General features: G+C 44.8%; 1 protein-coding gene across 2 annotated transcripts in view; it reads left to right on the plus strand.

Moving 5' to 3' along the window:
- Nucleotides 1-21,443, plus strand: part of CLCN1 (chloride voltage-gated channel 1) — a 244,992-nt gene that overhangs the window by 139,071 nt on the left and 84,478 nt on the right. For both annotated transcript variants that reach the window (XM_089654357.1, XM_089654356.1), the window contains exons 7-10: nucleotides 3,081-3,159; nucleotides 4,221-4,346; nucleotides 7,247-7,331; nucleotides 13,128-13,229. In XM_089654357.1, the coding sequence (XP_089510483.1) occupies nucleotides 3,081-3,159; nucleotides 4,221-4,346; nucleotides 7,247-7,331; nucleotides 13,128-13,229 (392 nt within the window). The remainder of the gene's footprint in view (nucleotides 1-3,080; nucleotides 3,160-4,220; nucleotides 4,347-7,246; nucleotides 7,332-13,127; nucleotides 13,230-21,443) is intronic.

A 21,443-nucleotide genomic window follows, 5' to 3' on the forward strand; every position in this document is an offset into this window, starting at 1 on the left:
AACCTAAGATTTTGCCATGGTTGCTAAAACAGGAGGAGTTTTCCAACGGGGACATTTGTTCTAGTGACATATGTCTAAGAGGGGATTTCCCTCACTTTCTGTTGAGTCTCTGGGACAGAAAGCGAAGGTGAATATTCCTAATGGGACACAGGAAGCAACAAAAAAAAAACAAAAAACTTTACAATGGCCCTAACCTTTCACTAATCTATTCAAAACAAAAAAAAAGTTTTAGCTAAAGATAGATTTAAATTTTAAACAGTTTTATTTATTTCAGGTACTTATATAGTGCTGTCAATTTATGCAGCATTTTACATACAGTATATATTGTACATTCACATCAGTCCCTAACCCTCAAGGGGCATACAATCTAAGGTACCTAACTCACATTCATACATACACATACTAGGGCCAATTTAGACAGGAGCCAATTAACCTACCAGCTTGTCTTTGGAGTGTGGGAGGAAACCGGAGTACCTGGAGGAAGCCAATGCAGGGACAGGGACAACATGCAAGCTCCAGGCAGGAGGTGCCATGGCTGGGATTTGAACCAATGACCCTACTGCCAGGCAGAAGTGCTAACCATTTAGCCACTGTGCTGCCCCAATAGTTTTCCTCTCCATTCTTACCTCACTCTAAAGCACCAATGAACAAACCCTTTTTTCCACTATGTTCATGTGGCAAACTAAATAAAACTGAATTCCAGATATGCCAATTTTTATATAGGTACATTGGTTCAGCTTGGACCACTGTAAATATGCATGTGCTATACCTGTGGGATCCCCGTGGTAGCTGGAAATCAGTGTAGTAGCCACCGCTAGTCAAGTAATCTCCACTAGCTTCCAGGTTCAGTGTAGTAGACACCGCTACTCAAGTGATCTCCACTAGCTTCCAGGTTCAGTGTAGCAGACACCGCTACTCAAGTGATCTCCACTAGCTTCCAGGTTCAGTGTAGTAGACACTGCTACTCAAGTGATCTCCACAAGCTTCCACGTTCAATGTAGTAGACACTGCTACTCAAGTGATCTCCACAAGCTTCCAGGTTCAATGTAGTAGACACTGCTACTCAAGTGATCTCCACAAGCTTCCAGGTTCAGTGTAGTAGACACCGCTACTCAAGTGATCTTCACAAGCTTCCAGATTTCAGTGTAGTAGACACTGCCACTCAAGTGATCTCCACTAGCTTCTAGGTTCAATGTAGTAGACACCGCTACTCAAGTGATCTCCACAAGCTTCCAGGTTCAATGTAGTAGACACCGCTACTCAAGTGATCTTCACAAGCTTCCAGGTTCAGTGTAGTAGACACCGCTACTCAAGTGATCTTCACAAGCTTCCAGGTTCAGTGTAGTAGACACCGCTACTCAAGTGATCTTCACAAGCTTCCAGATTTCAGTGTAGTAGACACTGCTACTCAAGTGATCTCCACTAGCTTCCAAGTCCTCTGCTGCATTATGAACACAAGGGGTTTCTTGTTTGGCATGAGCCATTTTTCAATGAATGCAAAGAGCTCTCTGATAGGATGAGGTAGAGAGGTGGATGGTGACATTGCAATCTCCGCCTCATCCAATAAGATGAGGCATTCATTTACACTTCCTGTGTTCAGAAAGCAGTGGGGACACAAGACCTGGAAGTTAGTGGAGACCGCTGTAGTGGCGGGGCATACTACAGTGATTTCCAGCTTCCAGAGGGATCCCAGAGGTATGGCACATACATACTCACATTGGTCCAGCTTTGTGAAAATTGCCATACCTGGAATTCATCTTTAAGTAATTACCATAGGTGGGAAATCTTCTGATCTCACCCTGAGACTCCAGCTAATCAGTGTTTCTGCTGGGTCTCCAGGCTGCCGGAACCTCCGTCCACAGGATATCAGGATCTACAGGATATCTACAGGATATCAGGAATAGTGACTGCAATATCACTACTCCTGTTAGCTAGGCCCTGGAAGTGGAGAGCTAAAACTGGAGAAGACGAGATATCGGGGAGGATGTGTGGGCTGTGTTCTGTCTCCTCTTCCAGCTCCTCCTTTCTGACCAACGGATCCATGCCAGTGGTTTTCCCCCCAGCCATTGTGCTGTTTTTTTTTCCTTTATTGTCCATTCATAGGCTGGTCTGTGAACAAGTCCATGACCAAGATTTTGTTGGTTGGTGTTATTCTAAATAATAATCTGGGCAGTTCTAATTGCAATGAGGAACAATGAGGTCAGGAAACTGGCTGCTCTATCATGCAAGGGTGATTCCCAATATTGCCCACAGTTAACAATCCATTGGCAGCTTGAACATTTCACACACATATTTCAAACATAAATGTAGCTATTTTCTTATAATTCTGCTTTAATTTGCTAAAAACTGTCTCATGTAGCTCAATTCACAGATGTCTCTTTAACTGGAACCGAGAGGCATGCTACTAGGTCTGCCATCTCATCCCTTTAAAACCGAACACATATTAATTACACAGGTTCTGTGACTGATTAAGGTGGTAATTAAACTCACTTAGTGGCTCATCTGCATTAAATTAGCCTCAGGACCCTTGTCATTAATATATGTTCAGGTGTAAAGGGATGAGGTGGCAACGCCTCCATTGTCATCTTCATTGAAGGTCTGCTTATCTCATTATACTCCACTCCTGTGTTTCCTTTCTTGGTTTCCTATGTTTTCTTGTTTCATTTCTTGGAGTTGGAAGGATCCTTGTTCTCATTTGCCTGGAGAAGGCATCTTTTCCAGCTCTGAGGAGTCAAACAGCTGCATGCAGATTGGGGTATTCTAAGAATCGGGGTTGGGTTGAGGTCTTTAACTCACAAGCTGATTTTTTTTTCTCCTTTGTTTTTAACTGTCTGTTGTGTTTTCGTTGTTTTGTTAATGGCTTGTGACTTTGTATGTCTGTCGTTTATAACTCATGACCCCCTCATCATCTCCTTCCTTCTTACATACTGTACTTGTTGTCGCTCCAATATGGCCCCCCCCTCCCTTTTCCTGTTGGACTTGTTGCCCACTTCTCCTTCTGTGCTTCTGTGGTCTCTCTCATCTCGATTGTCTTACTTTCTACTGTCCATGTCCTGTGGTCGCCCATGGCCTATCAGTAGCAGGCGTACTATTACACTGACGTTCTCACGGTGGGATGTGCAGTTGGTGTTGGCTGTTGCTTTGGGACCCCCCTAGGAGGCAAGTTGGATATGATCCTGAGAGTGAATTGTTTTGTGATGTATGCAATGATTATTCTAAGTACACCAGAAAGACACAAAATACCAACACGATGTTAAAGGACCCCTCCACCCAAAAGCAATATTGTAGTTATGGGGGTTTCCCAGAGGACTGAGTAAGCCTTCGGGTTCTTGCATGTCTTGGATACTCCAACAGAGAGATCTCCTTGCCATAATTCTCAACTATCTTCTTGCCCACCTCTGAGTTTTGGGTGTTCCTGCCCACTTTGTGTAATCCATCTTGTCCTGGTATGTGCTCCATAAATAAAAACAATGCAGAAGGGATGGCGGGGGCCCCTCATAATGGCCAAAGCAGGTATACAAACCCAAGAACTCAGCGGAGATCTCACCAAAAATGCTCAAGAGACAGAAGAAACCATCAGAAAATGTAACTCTCCTGGATCTTCCAAACCCTGAAACCCTCAACTGACCCTTTAAGTAATTTTAATTTAGCCTGTAGGAAATAAGATGGTAGTACAGGGCATCGGCTAATGCAGATGTGGAAAAGAATCAAATGTAAAAAGTATGCAATTTTTCATGTACAAAGGTAAGAAACAAACACACTGAATTAAACTAAACTGCCCATATTACACCCTCCCCCCCACAAAAAAATAAAAACCTCCACAAGCACAATACAAACTTTCCATTTTAGCGAACCTTCGCCAACAGCAAAATCCATTTAGCTGAAATCACTCTGCTTCTCGGTGGTAATTATTTATACAGAGTAGAAAAAAGAAGTCCCAGTGAGTCATGGAAGATTTGGGTTTTTTTTGTTATGGCCCAGATGTTCTCAGCAGGGTGGCTACACACAGCAGTTAAGGATCAAAAATGACCTATTTCATGCATCCTATGATAAGTACTGTAATTCTTCTAAAAAGTGGAGTCCTATTATATAGCTTCAGTTAAATGTCATTGGATGTAACAAATGTGTGACTGGAGAATGTAGAGCATGGTGTACTTTGTGTCAACCACTCGTCATGAAGCCATGTGTTACGTTGTGTCATGGTGTGTGTTATCGCCTAGGTGTCTTATTCAGCATTGAGGTCACCTCCTCCTATTTTGCGGTAAGGAACTACTGGCGTGGATTCTTTGCGGCGACCTTCAGCGCCTTTATTTTTCGCGTCCTGGCTGTATGGAACAAAGATGCGGGTAGGTTACAGTGTACATTGTTTCATCAGAGAGTACAGAAAAAAAATATATATATAGTTAGCACTATGGTTGTTAACACATTACACTATACACGTTAAGTTATACTCTGATCAGAGCTCACAAAGGGCTAGGGACTTTCTCATTACCCCCATGTGACAGCGTTGATGCTAGGGGATTGGTCAATGAGGCACCCGGAGCTGCATCATGTGAAGAAAGGAAAAGAGTCAAATGTTCCCCATACTCTAAATTACTTAGTATTACACTTTTCCATCCGCAGCCCAATAGGCCGATGGGAAAGTGAAGGGAATTTTACAAGACTACATTGGCAAAGCACCTAATAACATGTAAATATGAGCATAAAGCTCCCCCTGCTGGCTGGGACACACAAATATGAAATATTCAACTGAAGTACAATATATATATATATATATATATATATATACACACACACACACATATATATATATATTTATATACACACACACACATATATATATATATATATATATATATATATATATATATAGGCACTACACTCTAGCAGGGCCAACCCAGACATTATAATATTATTTATTATAAGTACTTACAGTGGGGCAAAAAAGTATTTAGTCAGCCACCAATTATGCAAGTTCTCCCACTTAAAAAGATGAGAGAGGCCTGTAATTGGCATCATAGGTAGACCTCAACTATGAGAGACAAAATGAGAAAAAAAATCCCGACAATCACATTGGATGATTTGGAAAGAATTTATTTGCAAATTATGGTGGAAAATAAGTATTTGGTCAATATGAAAAGTTCATCTCAATACTTTGTTATATATCCTTTGTTGGCAATGACAGAGGTCAAACGTTTCCTGTAAGTCTTCACAAGGTTGGCACACACTGTTGCTGGTATGTTGGCCCATTCCTCCATGCAGATCTCCTCTAGAGCAGTGATGTTTTGGGGCTGTCGCTGGGCAACACGGACTTTCAACTCCCTCCTAAGGTTTTCTATGGGGTTGAGATCTGGAGACTGGCTAGGCCACTCCAGGACCTTGAAATGCTTCTTACGAAGCCACTCCTTCATTGCCCGGGCAGTATGTTTGGGATCATTGTCATGTTGGAAGACCCAACCACGTTTAATTTTCAATGCCCTTGCTGATGGAAGGAGGTTTGCACTCAAAATCTCACGATACATGGCCCCATTTATTCTGTCCTGTACATGGATCAGTCGTCCTGGTCCCTTTGCGGAGAAACAGCCCCAAAGCATGATGTTGCCACCCCCATGCTTCACAGTAGGTATGGTGTTCTTTGGATGCAACTCAGCATTCTCTCTCCTCCAAACACCACGAGTTGTGTTTCTACCAAACAGTTCTATTTTGGTTTCATCTGACCATATGACATTCTCCCAATCCTCTTCTGGATCATCCAAATGCTCTCTAGCAAACTTCAGACATGTACTGGCTTAAGCAGGGGGACACGTCTGACACTGCAGGATCTGAGTCCCTGGCGGCGTAGTGTGTTACTGATGGTAGCCTTTGTTACTTTGGTCCCAGCTCTCTGCAGGTCATTCACTAGGTCCCCCTGTGTGGTCCTGGGATTTTTGCTCACCGTTCTTGTGATCATTTTGACCCCACGGGGTGAGATCTTGCGTGGAGCCCCAGATCGAGGGAGATTATCAGTGGTCTTGTATGTCTTCCATTTTCTAATTATTGCTCCCACAGTTGATTTGTTCACACCAAGCTGCTTGCCTATTGCAGATTCAGTCTTCCCAGCCTGGTGCAGGTCTACAATTTTGTTTCTGGTGTCGTTTGACAGCTCTTTGGTCTTCACCATAGTGGAGTTTGGAGTGTGACAGTTTGAGGTTGTGGACAGGTGTCTTTTATACTGATAACAAGTTCAAACAGGTGCCATTGATACAGGTAATGAGTGCAGGACAGGGGAGCCTCTTAAAGAAGAAGGTACAGGTCTGTGAGAGCCAGAAATCTTGCTTGTTTGTAGGTGACCAAATACTTATTTTCCACCATAATTTGCAAATAAATTCTTTCCCAATCAGCCAATGTGATTGTCTGGATTTGTTTTCTCATTTTGTCTCTCATAGTTGAGGTCTACCTATGATGCCAATTACAGGCCTCTCTCATCTTTTTAAGTGGGAGAACTTGCACAATTGGTGGCTGACTAAATACTTTTTTGCTCCACTGTATATAGGACCATCAATTTATGTGGCACTTTACATATCTATTAAACATTCACATCATCAGCCCCTGCCCTCAAGGAACTTACAATCTAAGGTCCCTAACTCACATTCATACCTATTAGGACCAATTTAGACAGGAGCCAATTAACCTACCAGCATGTCTTTGGAATGAAGGAAGAAACCAGAAAACCTGGAGGAAACCCACACAGACACAGGTTGAACATGCATACTCCAGGCAGGTAGTGTTGTCGTTGGGTTTCAAACCGACGACTCTAGTACTGCCAGGGTTGTACAGGTCCATACAGAATTTTATATAAAAGATAGCCTATGTAAAGGTGGACCAACATGGAGGTTTCTCAGGCACCTCTTTGATTCCTCATTGACTGTCTCCCCTCTGTCCTATCTTTTTCCCACTCTTGGATTTAACTGTCAGCCTCATTATCTTCACTATGGTATCTCCCAGACAGGTAGACACAGCAGGAACAGTAAGGAGAGGAGATTGCTGGAGGAACCTCATAGCACTGGATTAGGTCCTTATCATAGGTTAATAAACTTGCATATTCCACTTATTCAACCTGCACCCAAAAAAAACCCCAAATCAGTACTGTTGGAAAGATTTGTTAACTCAAAATACTCAAGGGAACCCCAGATTTTTTTGAACAGTGTTTATAACTCAAAAAAAAAAAAATAGATCCAACAAATAAGCTGAGTATTTTTTTTTCCAGTTACCATCACCGCGCTATTCCGCACTAACTTTCGTATGGAGTTCCCCTTTGACCTTCAAGAGTTACCGGCTTTTGCAGTTATTGGGTAAGACCTCTTGTTTCCACACTTCAGCCTAATCCATCCTCTAAAAGCCAGGTAACTAACATTTCCGGAAGGAGGTTACCTATGGCACTTTCATGACAAACAGAAGGTTGAAAAAAGACATATCCATCCATTTCTATCAGTTTCTGGAATTTTATCCCTGTGGGGAAACTGTTGCAATTGCTGCAAACAGGAAAATAAGAATCCTTCCTTATTTCCCCAAGTGTAGCTGCATTATTTTCTACACATTATCCTTTATTAACTAAGTCATGTACCTTAGATAGTGAGCCTGACGTGAAGAGGTAGGCCTCCCGTACAGCTCTAGCTCGAGGACCACTGGTGGTGGGACAATAGCCACAGGAGCACGATGAGGTATGAGGTATGAGTGCCTGTGATAATTCCAGTAGTAGGTGGGTGAGTGGAAGTCCACAGACAAGTCCACAGGTGAAGAATCAGGACAGGTTGAAGGTGGACAGCTAGACACGGATCTTGCTCGATGGCAGGTTATAGGTAAGTAACAGCAGGAAGCAGAATCCAGATGCAGACTTGCCGGACTGACGAACTGTAGCCAGCAGGGAGGCAGATACAAAGTCAGATGAGCCGGGTCAGTTACAGTTGGGTAGATCAAGCATAGTCGGCAGACAGCAGAGAAGTCCGCTCCAGGCCAAGTCAGCAGCAGAGGTACAATTGGGCAAGATCAGGAAGCAGAAGAGTAATCAAGGCAATCCGGGGTCGGGCAGGTAGCAGACAAACAAAGATCAGGAACAAGCCGGGTAATATCAGATGTCAGGTACAAGGATCAGGAACAAGCCGGGTAATATCAGAGGTCAGGTACAAGGATCAGGAACAAGCCCGGTAATATCAGAGGTCAGGTACAAGAATCAGGAACAAGCCGGGTAATATCAGAGGTCAGGTACAAGGATCAGGAACAAGCCAGGTAATATCAGAGGTCAGGTACAAGGATCAGGAACAAGCAGGGTAATATCAGAGGTCAGTCACAAGTATCAGGAACAAGCAGGGTAATATCAGAGGTCGGGCACAAAGATCAGGAACAAGCAGGGTAATATCCGAGGTCAGGCTCAAAGATCAGGAACAAGCCAGGTAATATCAGAGGTCAGGTACAAGGATCAGGAACAAGCCGGGTAATATCAGAGGTCAGTTACAAGGATCAGGAACAAGCCGGGTAATATCAGAGGTCGGGCACAAAGATCAGTAACAAGCAGGGTAATATCAGAGGTCAGGTACAAGGATCGGGAACAAGCCGAGTAATATCAGAGGTCGGGCACAAGGATCAGGAACAAGCCAGGTAATATCAGAGGTCAGGTACAAGGATCGGGAACAAGCCGGGTAATATCAGAGGTCAAGTACAAGGATCAGGAACAAGCTGAGTAATATCAGAGGTCAGGTACAAGGATCAGGAACAAGCCGGGTAATATCAGAGGTTGGGCACAAGGATCAGGAACAAGCTGGGTAATATCAGAGGTCAGGTAAAAGGATCAGGAACAAACAGGGTAAAATCAGAGGTCAGGCACAAGGATAAGGAACAAGCCAGGTAATATCAGAGGTCAGGCACAAAGATCAGGAACAAGCAGGGTAATATCAGAGGTCGGGTACAAGGATCAGGAACAAGCCGGGTAATATCAGAGGTCAGGCACAAGGATCAGGAACAAGCCGGGTAATATCAGAGGTCAGGCACAAGGATCAGGAACAAGCCAGGTAATATCAGAGGTCAGGCACAAGGATCAGGAACAAGCCAGGTAATATCAGAGGTCAGGCACAAGGATCAGGAACAAGCCAGGTAATATCAGAGGTCAGGCACAAAGATCAGGAACAAGCAGGGTAATATCAGAGGTCGGGTACAAGGATCAGGAACAAGCCGGGTAATATCAGAGGTCAGGTACAAGGATCACGAACAAGCTGGGTAATATCAGAGGTCGGGCACAAGGATCAGGAACAAGCCGGGTAATATCAGAGGTCAGGTACAAGGATCAGGAACAAGCCAGGTAATATCAGAGGTTGGGCACAAGGATCAGGAACAAGCCGGGTAATATCAGAGGTCGGGCACAAGGATCAGGAACAAGCCGGGTAATATCAGAGGTCAGGTACAAGGATCAGGAACAAGCCGATTAATATCAGAGGTCGGGTACAAGGATCAGGAACAAGCCGGGTAATATCAGAGGTCGGGCACAAGGATCAGGAACAAGCCGGGTAATATCAGAGGTCAGGTACAAGGATCAGGAACAAGCCAGGTAATATCAGAGGTTGGGCACAAGGATCAGGAACAAGCCGGGTAATATCAGAGGTCGGGCACAAGGATCAGAAACACACTCAGAAGCTGCAGACCAAACAGCAATGAGACAAGACTGAAGCCAGTTTAAATGGCTCTTTTGGTGGCAGTATTAGTGACAGGTGTGCATCTGGATGCGCGAGCGCCCACTCGTGGGCTGGAAATCATATTAGTAGGCATCACTACCCCAGTGATCTCCACTAGGTTACAGGTCATGAGCGGCTGTACTTCTACTTATTGATCAAAGGACTGTAGTAGCAACTTTGGGAACACCAGGTAAAACTCCGGACACAAACTTGAGGAAAACAAACCTTTCATTTACCAGCTGGGACTTAGGCTGACAGTGTCTGTAAAGCTAAGTGCCTTCGAAAGCCTCTTACATGGTGTATATACCAACAATTACATCACAATGCATATTTCTCCTCTTTCACTTTCTGTTCATTCAAAAGGCTTTCTAAACTATGCAGTATATGGCCTTGAGTACCAGCTACAGATTAGAACACATTACTTCACAGGAAATAAGGTAGAGGGAAGTGAGCTGGTGGCCTTACTTTTGTAAATAGAGGCTGCTAGAAATGTTAAAGTGTAAAGGGGAACTCTGCAATATCTGGGTGCTGCCACAGGACAATACCTACTCTGCAAAGGCTTGCATTCAGGGAACACTGCACTCAATGAACACAAAGTGTTCTCTGATTGGATGAGGTGGAGATCCTAATGTCAACACCCCACCTTGTCTAATCAGAAAACACTTCGCATTCATTAACCACTTGACCTTTCGGAAAGGTTTTACCCTCTTCATGTCCAGGGCATTTTTAGCTATTTGGCACTGGGCTATTATTTATTTATTTCAGGTACTTATATAGCGCTGTCAATTTACACAGTACATATAGATTGTACATTCACATCAGTCCCTAACCCTCAAGGGGCGTACAATCTAAAGTCCCTAACTTACATTCATACATACACATACTAGGGACAATTTAGACAGGATCCAATGAACCTACCAGCATGTATTTGGAGTGTGGGAGGAAACCAGAGTACCCGGAGGAAACCCACACAGGTACAGGTAGAACATGCAAACACCAGGCAGGTGGTGCCGTGGTTGGAATTTGAATCAGTGAACCTAGTACTGCCAGGCAGAAGTGCTAACCATTTAGCCACTGTGGTGCCCATATTCTAACTGGCAGTTGCTTAGCCATGCAACATTGTACCCAAATGAAATTTATAGCACTTTTTGCACACAAATAGAGCCTTCCTTTGGTGGTATTTAAATCACCATTGCTTTTTTTTGCTATATAAATGAAAAAATACAGAAACAATTTGGGAAAAAATAGTTTTTCTTGGTTTCTATTATAAAATTTTGCAAACAATCTTTGTTCATAAATGTAGGCCAAAATGTGCTCTGCTTGGTAAAAATAACCAAAACCAGTGTACATTATTTAGTCTGTGTGAAAGTTATAGACTCTGCAAACTATGGTATATGTATTTTTGAAAACTGACCAATCCTGATGTACTGATCTCATTTCTTGAGGCACTAAAATGCCAGGACAGTACAAATATCCCCAAATTACCTCTTTTTGGAAAATAGACTGTCCACGGTATTTGGTAAGAGGCACGGTAAGTTTTTTGAAGCTGTAATATTATCACAATGTTTGGAAAATTAAGAAATTAAATAAAAAAATGTTTTTCACATTTTTTCTTGTACATATTTCTTACAATGAATATTTTTTTCTTCAATTAAAAAAAAATAAAATAAAATGTGTGTGTGTGTATATATATATATATATATATATATAATTTTATTTTAATTTTTTTAATTGAACAAAAAAAAAATTATAAATATATATATATATATATATATATACACACACACACACATTTTTTTGTTTTTGTTTTTTTTTGTTTACATGCTTTCATGACAGTAGTTCAGTATCAACACAGTGTGTGAGTGTATGCGTGTGTGTGGGGGGGTTATCAGAGATTTTTTTTTTACACTGTTATTGCTCATGACAGTGACAATCACTGTTAAGAGTAATAGTTAACTGTTATGAATGGTTTTCCATTCATGACATCTTGCTTGCTGTTGACCTTCTGTGATTTGGTACAGCTAATCACATGGTACAGGGTACCCAGGTACCATGTGATAGCGGTGGGCCAATCACAGCATCACAATAGTAAGCAAAACAGTCATGAATGGAAGCCATCCATGACTGTTTTGCTTACATTGTGATCATGTGCTCCCTATGACCATTCATAGCGATCACATGATAACCTGACCACCATGATTCGCTGTGTCCACTGGACACAGCAGTCACAGGATCGTGCCCCTGTGCGGCTCAGTGATCATGTGCTCCCTATGACCAATTATAGCGATCACATGATACCCTGACCACCATGATTCGATGTGTCAACTTCACACAGCAGTCACAGGATTATGCCCCTGTGCAGCCCAGTGATCATGTGCACCCTATGACCAATCATAGCGATCACATGATACCCTGTCCACCATGATTCGATGTGTCCACTTCACACAGCAGTCACAGGATCGCACCCCTGTGCAGCCCAGGGGGCACACTAGTGCGCATGTCCTGGGCTACATACCAGTACATCACTGTGCCGCTCATCTGCAGTAAATGTACTGTGGGTGGGTGGCAAGCAGGTAAGAAGCAGGGGCGGACTGACAACTCATGGGGCCCCCGGGCAATAGGGGATCATGGGGCCCCTGTGTCCTTGCCCACACTCAAAAAAGCCTATGAAAAAGGTACCAGGGGTATCTCATGGGGCCCCCTACTGACCCCGGGCCCTCGGGCAGTGCCCCGAGTGTCCGAATGGTCAGTCCGCCCCTGCTCAGTACTAGAATGAGGACTAAGAGACACTTACTAAATTAATCAAAATTATGTTTACTGAGAGTGTAGTTGTCCCAGTACAGGGTTGGGCTTTGAGACCAGTAGTTTCCAAATGGTCAGTCCGCCCCTGGTAAGAAGATGCAAAGAGTTCCTTTAATGGCATCCAAGCATGCAACCTCCTGTTTTCAGAATGGCACAGGTCCTGGAAACTAGTGGAGATCACTGTAGTAGTGGTGCCTACAAAAGTGATTTCCAGCTTCCATTGGGATCACAGGTATGACACATACATACTTCCATTGGTCCAAGCACAACTATGGAAAACTGCCATATCTGGAATTCAGCTTTAAAGCAGAACTGTAGCCAAAACATTTGTTCTAGCATTGGATAGAATTGCGAAGGGTTAGAAATGTAGAAATTTTGGAGGCTTTCCCACCACCCTGTCCAGAACTAAAGTTAAGTTTTCAGATTGTTATATTGACCTTGTGTACATTTGTTAATCTGATGACTTCTAAGGTGAGTTTCATCCAAGCTAGACCAGTTGAGTTTTTCTTACCTTCCTTCCATTCAGTCATTGTACTTGCCCTTCTTTGAACCCTACACCTATGTATAGTTGGTGATGGCATGGTCTGACCCAGGATATAATACCATATTTCTTTGTCCTTGCAGGATCTGCTGCGGGTTCCTTGGCGCTTTCTTTGTCTACCTGAATCGGCAGGTGGTGCTCGGTATCCGAAGGAACCAGACCTTGAGTACCTTCCTAAGCCGCTAGTAAGTTCCACAAGACTGAAATGTGTTTGATTACTCTCCTAGTACTGCTTTTAGATGGGTCTTCTCTGCTGTGGTCCATCCAGACCTGGTCTGGTCCTTAAGATTAAAGTGTTACTAAACTCACAACAGTAAATTCCTTCAGTAAATGCCTTCCTCTGGATCAACTGTGGGTATACGATTCTAACTTTTTTTTTTTCTATGGTTGAACTGGATGGACTTTTGTCTTTTTTTCAGCCAGACTAACTATGTAACTGTGTAAAATCAGTCTGTAGATGCAGTAAAGCATGCTTGTTATACTCACTGTGGAACCTAAGGGGTTAATCCTCTGCATTGTGTAAATATGCTGTTTGATTCTGACTTCTCTGATCCTCCCCTTCTTCCAGTGTCCTGCTCTTATATTCTGATAAGATTTTTGTGGAATCACTCTGCATATATTCAGTTTGGTGTATATTGCTAGATACGTTTTTTTTTTCTTGGGAGAGTGCATGTGATCAACACAGGGCTAATCAGCACTGTCCAGACAGAGGGTCAGGGGTCAGGCAGCCTCAAAGGACAATCAGGAGAGAATGAAAACTCCTCCTACAAGCTTTAACCAGTGCTGTGCAAGACACTGATAGAAGTCAGAAGACTGCTCTAATATAATTGCATTTCCATGTTGTGTGTACTGTGGGAGACTGGATATAGTGAATGCAGGGTCCGGGGAGAGCAGACATATTGAATGCAGGATCCGGGGAGACCAGATATAGTGAATGCAGGGTCCTTGGAGTCCAGATATAGTGAATGCAGGGTCCAGAGAGACCAGGTATAGTGAATGCAGGGTCCTGGGAGACCAGATATAGTGAATGCAGGGTCCAGGGAGACCGCATTTAGTGAATGCAGGGTCCTGGGAGACCAGATATAGTGAATGCAGGGTCCAGAGAGACCAGATATAGTGAATGCAGGGTCCGGGGAGAACAGATATAGTGAATGCAGGGTCCTGGGAGACCAGATATAGTGAATGCAGGGTCCAGAGAGACCAGGTATAGTGAATGCAGGGTCCGGGAAGACTAGATATAGTGAATGCAGGGTCCAGGGGGACCGAATATAGTGAATGCAGGGTCCTGGGAGACCAGATATAGTGAATGCAGGGTCCAGGGTGACTGGATATAGTGAATGCGGGGTCTGGGGAGAGCGGAAATAGAGAATGCAGGGTCTAGGGAGACCAGATATAGTGAATGCAGGGTCCGGGGAGACTGGACATAGTTAATGCAGGGTGCGGGGAGACCAGATATAGTGAATATAGGGTCCGGGGAGACCAGATATAGTGAATGCAGGGTCTGGGGAGACCAGATATAGTGAATGCATGGTCCGGGGAGACCGGATATAGTGAATGCAAGGTCCGGGGAGACCGGATATAGTGAATGCCGGGTCCGGGGAGACTGAATATAGTGAATGCAGGGTCCGGGGAGACCAGATACAGGGAATGCAGGGTCCGGGGAGACCAGATATAGTGAATTCAAGGTCCGGGGAGACCAGATACAGTGAATGCAGGGTCCGGGGAGACCAGATATAGTGAATGCAGGGTCCAGGGAGACCGGATATAGTGAATGCAGGGTCCAGGGAGACCGGATATAGTGAATGCAGGGTCCAGGGAGACCGGATATAGTGAATGCAGGGTCCGGGGAGACCAGATATAGTGAATACGGGATCCAGGGTGTCCGGATATAGTGAATGCAGGGTCCGGGGAGACCGGATATAGTGAATGCAGGGTCCAGGGAGACCAGATATAGTGAATGCAGGGTCCGGGGGGACCAGATATAGTGAATGCAGGGTCCGGGGGGACCAGATATAGTGAATGCAGGGTCCGGGGTTTAATAACACTTTAAGCACTTTGTGCAAAACGCAACAAGGGTTTTTCTTTGATGTCTGTACATCTTCACAATTAATCTTACGGCTGAGCAAGACAAACAAGAGAATGAAGCACTTTCATCTTACAGAAGGGGGTGAAAGTGCCCAGTACTGAAGTGGTTAAAAAAAAAATTAAAAAATTATCCCTGTCAGATAAAGGCATAGGGGGAGATTTACTAAAGCTGGTTCACTCAGAATCTTGTGCACCTGTGCGTGGGAGCCAATCAGCTTCAACCTCATCTTGTTCAATTAAGCTTTGGCCGGAAAACCTGGAAGCTGATTGGTTTCTATGCACAAGTGCACCCGATTTTGCACTCTCCAGGTTTAGAATAAAAATCCCATAATATGCTAGTATGTATCACATATTAGCACATTATGAAAGACTTACCTTGAAACGAAGTCCTCCAGTGAAGAGCTGTCACCGCAGAAAAGGCTTCCATCTTCACCTGGTCCTCCTTACAGGTTCGAAGCGCGATGACGTCACTCTCACACATGCGTGTTGGCGTCACGGCCGCGGTACAGAGCTCTGAAGGAATGGCACGGATATGTCAATCCTTCAGAGTACATGCGCCAGTGACGTCAACTGCTGCCAACCACACAAATATCTCCTAAATGGCGCACGTTTGTATTTACCCTACAGGTAGGTTTTATTAAAATCTTATCTGTGGGTGAAAATAAAAATCTGGAGTTTATTATCACTTTAAAACAACACCTTGGCCAACAGCCCTTGCAGCACAACACATAGGGTGGTCTGGTATAGCAAGCAAGACAGAAGCACGCATGACCATGTATCATGAATAAAACATTCATGATACTCACACGCAGAAAAGAGCCAACATACAGACACAGAACTCTTCTGACTAATGGGAATTCTTGGAGTTCCGGTCAGTCAGGGGAGTTTCATGTCTACATGCTGGCTTTCTCTTTTATGCTTGTGAGTGTTATTTATGTTTTATTCATAGAAACAGTCAAACACGCTTCATGCATTGCGTTCTGCTTTTTTCTGTCTTGCATGATTGTTCCTGTGCCTTTCCCGAGCCCGGTTCATTGAAGCGTGGAGGCCACATTTAGCAGTAGCAGTATGCGTTGGTCAACTTGACAATAACTCTATGATTCTAAGGCAGTGGCCTCCACTGATACCAACAAGGAGGCACCATTTCTTCCACTGGTACCAACTATGGGGCATTTTTCCTTCTATTGACATCAATAATGAGACACAATTCCTCCCACTGATACAAACAGTTAGGTACTATTCCTTCCATTAACTCCAATGATTGGGCACTATTCCTTCCCCTGACACCAATGATGGGGCACTATTCCTTCCCCTGACACCAATGATGGGGCACTATTCATCCCACTGACACCAATGATGGGGCACTATTCCTCCCAATAATATCAATGATGGGGCACTATTCCTTCCAGTCACAACAATGATGGGTCACTATTCCTCCCCCTGACACCAATGATGGGGAACTATTCATCCCAGTGACACCAATGATGGGGCACTATTCATCCCAGTGACACCAATGATGGCTGATGGGACACTATTCCTCCCACTAATATCAGTGATGGGACACTATTCCTCCCACTGACACCAATGATGGGACTCTATTCCTCCCACTGGCACCAATGATGGGGCACTATTCTTCCCACTGACTGATACAAACAGTTAGGTACTATTCCTCCAACTAATACCAAGGATGGGGCACTATTCCTTCCTATGATACCAATGATGGGGCACTATTCTTCCCCCTGACACCAATGATGGGGCACTATTCTTCCCCCTGACACCAATGATGGGGCACTGTTCCTCCCCCTGACACCAATGATGGGGCACTATTCCTCCCCCTGACACCAATAATGGGGCACTATTCCTCCCTCTGACACCAATGATGGGGCACTATTCCTCCCACTAACACCAATGATGGGGCACTATTCCTCCCATTGTCACCAATGATGGAGCACTATTCCTCCCACTGACACCAATGATGGGGCACTATTCATCCCAGTGACACCAATGATGGGGCACTATTCATTTCAGTGACACCACTGATGGCTGATGGGACACTATGCCTCCCACTTACACCAATGATGGGGCACTATTCCTCCCACTGACACCAATGATGGGGCACTATTCCTCCCACTGACACCAATGATGGGGCACTATTCCTCCCACTGATACCAATGATGGGACACTATTCCTCCCACTAATACCAATGATGGGACACTATTCCTCCAACTAATACCAATGATGGGGCACTATTCCTCCCACTGATACCAATGATGGGGCACTATTCTTCCCACTGATACCAATGATGGGGCACTATTCCTCCAACTAATACCAATGATGGGGCACTATTCCTCCCACTGATACCAATGATGGGGCACTATTCCTCCCACTGACACCAATGATGGGGCACTATTCCTCCCACTGATACCAATGATGGGGCACTATTCCTCCCACTGGTACCAATGATGGGGCACTATTCCTCCAACTAATACCAATGATGGGGCACTATTCCTCCCACTGATACCAATGATGGGGCACTATTCCTCCCACTGACACCAATGATGGGGCACTATTCCTCCCACTGACACCAATGATGGGGCACTATTCCTCCCACTGATATTAATGATGGGGCACTATTCCTCCCACTGATATTAATGATGGGGCACTATTCCTCCAACTAATACCAATGATGGGGTACTATTCCTCCCACTAACTCCAATGATGGGGCACTATTCCTTCCCCTGACACCAATGATGGGACACTATTCCTCCCACTGATACCAATGATGGGGCATTATTCCTCCCACTGATACCAATGATGGGACACGATTCCTCCCACTAATACCAATGATGGGGCACTATTCCTCCCACTGATACCAATGATGGGGCACTATTCCCCCCACTGACACCAATGATGGGACACTATTCCTCCCACTGATACCAATGATGGGGCAGCATTACTCCCACTGACACCAATGATGGGACACTATTCCTCCCACTGATACCAATGATGGGGCACTATTCCTCCCACTGACACCAATGATGGGACACTATTCCTCCCACTGACACCAATGATGGGACACTATTCCTCCCACTGATACCAATGATGGGGCACTATTCCTCCCACTGATACCAATGATGGGGCGATATTCCTCCAACTAATACCAATGATGGGGCACTATTCCTCCCACTGATACCAATGATGGGGCGATATTCCTCCAACTGATACCAATGATGGGGCGATATTCCTCCAACTAATACCAATGACTGGAAACTATTCCTCCTTCCACTGACTACAAGCGCTATGTAATTTTTTTTTACTCCTACTGGGACATTTTCTGCTCTCACTGGTCACTCCAGCCCTCCTAACGTCTGAAGGACAGTAAACCAGCCCTTTGTTTAGAAAGTTTGGAGACCCCTGATCTATGGTGCGATTGGATGAAAACACCTCATTATGGCCACTAGATGGCGCTATCTATCATAGGAACTAAATACGCTCCTCCGCTTCATCTAGTTACCATAATGCAGTATTTTCCCCATACACGCATTTGATCTGCACTGAATATAGTCTGAGAACATTTCATTTTTCCCTAATTGCACAGAACAAATTTACATGGATTTTCAAACCGCTGTGCAAGTTTTTCTTTTTATAAATGCACCCCTAAGGCTAGATTCACATCTACGGAGGTTGTGGTTGATGCATTTTTATGCCACGTTTTGCATTTTTGAACACGCATTTTTGATGTGTTTCTCATTTTGTGTTTTTTTTTTAGCTAATTGGAAAATATGACAGTTCTGTTCATGTAGTGCGACTTTAAACTCTCTGCCACTCAAGTCGAATCAAACTCATGAACTGAACTGTCATACTTTCCTATTAGCCAAGAAAAATGCGACTTTGCAGAGGCGTCCGTAGGGTTGGTGTCACCCGGTGCGATAACACTTGGTGACACCCCCTCTGACGATCCCCGCAGGATGGTTCGGATCTGCGGATTGAGCATAGTGGATCGGAGTCCGATCCATTATCTTCAGCAATCCGCAGATCCGATCCATCCTGCGGGGATCGTCGGCATGCAACCTATACGGCGTGACTCCGGATCCGCTCCACGAAAAGGTGAGTTGTAAACGGGACTGACAACTCATAGGGCCCACGGGCAATAGTGGATAATGGGGCCCCTGTGTCCTTGCCCACACTCAAAAAAAGCCTACAAAAGGTACCAGGGGCATTTCATGGGGCCCCCTACTGACCCTGGGCCCTCGGGCAGTTCCCGAGTTCTCGAATGGTCAGTCCGCCCCTGGTTGTAAAGCAAGCCGACAATCCCCGCAGGATGGATCGGATCTACGAATTGGGGAGCATAATGGATCAGACTCGATCCATTATGCTCAATCCGCAGATCCAATCTATCCTGCGGGGATCGTCGGCTTGCTTTACAACTTTCCTTTTCGTGGAGCGGGTCCGGTGTCACCCCGTGCGGTAGGTGTCACCTGCTGCGGCGCGCTCCCCCTGCACCTGCCTAGGGACGCCACTGCGACTTTGGACACATAATGGTTCCTGCACTACTTTGATGCTACTTGAGTGCCAGAGAGTGTTAAGTTGCATCAAAGTCACACTACATGAATTAGCAAAAAAAACCCTGCAAACTGCAAAAACGCATTAAAAAAACGCATAACTTTTTTTTGTTTTTGTGTTTTTGGCGCGAGTCCTTTGAAGTCTAATACATGCAAAACGCAGTCTGCTGATGGGAAAAAAAAGTCCCCGCCCCTTTTAAAAAAAAGGCACTGGCTAAAAACGCACAGATGTGAAAAAGATCCATAGGAAATCATGTTAAATGGACTGTAGTGCGTTTCTGCAAACTGGAAAACACGCTGAAATCCGCATAAGTGTGAACCCGGGGAAAACTCTGACAAATTTACCTAACTAAATTCTTTTCATTATCACCTGACAATAGGCCAAAAATGCATTTTAGGTTATTTTATTCATACTTTTAATAAAACTTTTTAACTTTTACTTTTTTTTTTTGTTTTTAATGCTGCAGTGCCATCTAACAGGGTATCTCTTTCTATGCGCACACTTAATAACAAGCTTCCAGGGATTGCTAGGATTGGCTAGTACAGTGATCACATGATTTGGAATCAGATTGATGCAGTGACAGTCAGTGGTGTATTTAGGTTTTGTGCTGCCCTAGGCAACACAAAAATTGGCGCCCCCCCCCCCCCCCATGGAGAGACCCTGACGTTGACCAACAACACCCCAGCCCCCCCCCCACCCTCACCCAAGAGGGCCTTCCATTACCACCGTCCCCAGTACACTACCACCCCAGCCCGGCAAGAGATGAGACACTCACCTTCACAGCTCCGGACATCCCCGGGAACAAAAGTCAGGCTCTGCATACACCATCAAGCAGCCCGCAGCCTCTCTCAGATCCCACCTGATCCCTGTGCTGCGTGTGTCCCTTCTTCCTTTCCTTCTTTCGGGGAATGGCGCTGCTCCCCTGAAAAATGCTGCTGCCCCCCTGAAAAATGCTGCCCTAGGCAAATGACTTGTTTGCCTTGGGGTAAATACAGTACACCCCTGGTGACAGTGCCATCGCAGAACTAGGAGCGCGTACAGCTGCACGCTCCTAGCTCACGCAATGAGGATTAAGCCTGGGTTCACATATATGCATTGCGGTATATCGCATGTGATTCGCACAGGAAACGCACCGCATTCCTGTGCAAATCACACGAGATTTGTGTGCGGTGCGAATGGAGCCGTACATTTTGTATGGCTGTAATCGCACCAAACCCGCACCAAAAAGGTGCAGGACCCTTTTTTGGGTCCGCACTAGAATCGGATCCCATGGGTGTTCACACCTATGTGATCCGATTCTGCACATCGCACCGCGTTTTGCGGACCAATTTCAAGGTGTTGTTAACTTAACATACACACCCGCAGCGTTTCGCATGAACGGGGTGCAAATCTGATGCGGTGTGGAATTCACACAGAAAACGCTACAAATTCCGCACCGCATCAGTGTGAACCCGGGGCTCATAGTCTGATGGGATGAGGAGCTCTTCCTGCAGACCTTCATCTACAGATTGCAGATGTCAGATGCTTAAAGGGAAACTAGAATTTCTTGGTGTCAGCCCTGCATATCCTCTGTGTCAGGGATGAATGGCATTAGGTTGATAACCTTCTCTCCTCTCTCATGCGACGGTGTTTGGGTCCAGCGATTGGCAGTTTTATTTATTGGTAAAAATGTTACAATTTACGCAGAACACCCATGTATGAAAAATGGCGACAACTGTATCTTTTTCTTATAAATGAATGAAGGGCAGAAC

This window comes from Staurois parvus, unplaced genomic scaffold (genome assembly GCF_062004578.1).
Source record: "Staurois parvus isolate SC_StPar_1 unplaced genomic scaffold, SC_StPar_1.0 ptg000758l, whole genome shotgun sequence".
Classification (NCBI taxonomy): Eukaryota; Metazoa; Chordata; class Amphibia; order Anura; family Ranidae; genus Staurois; species Staurois parvus.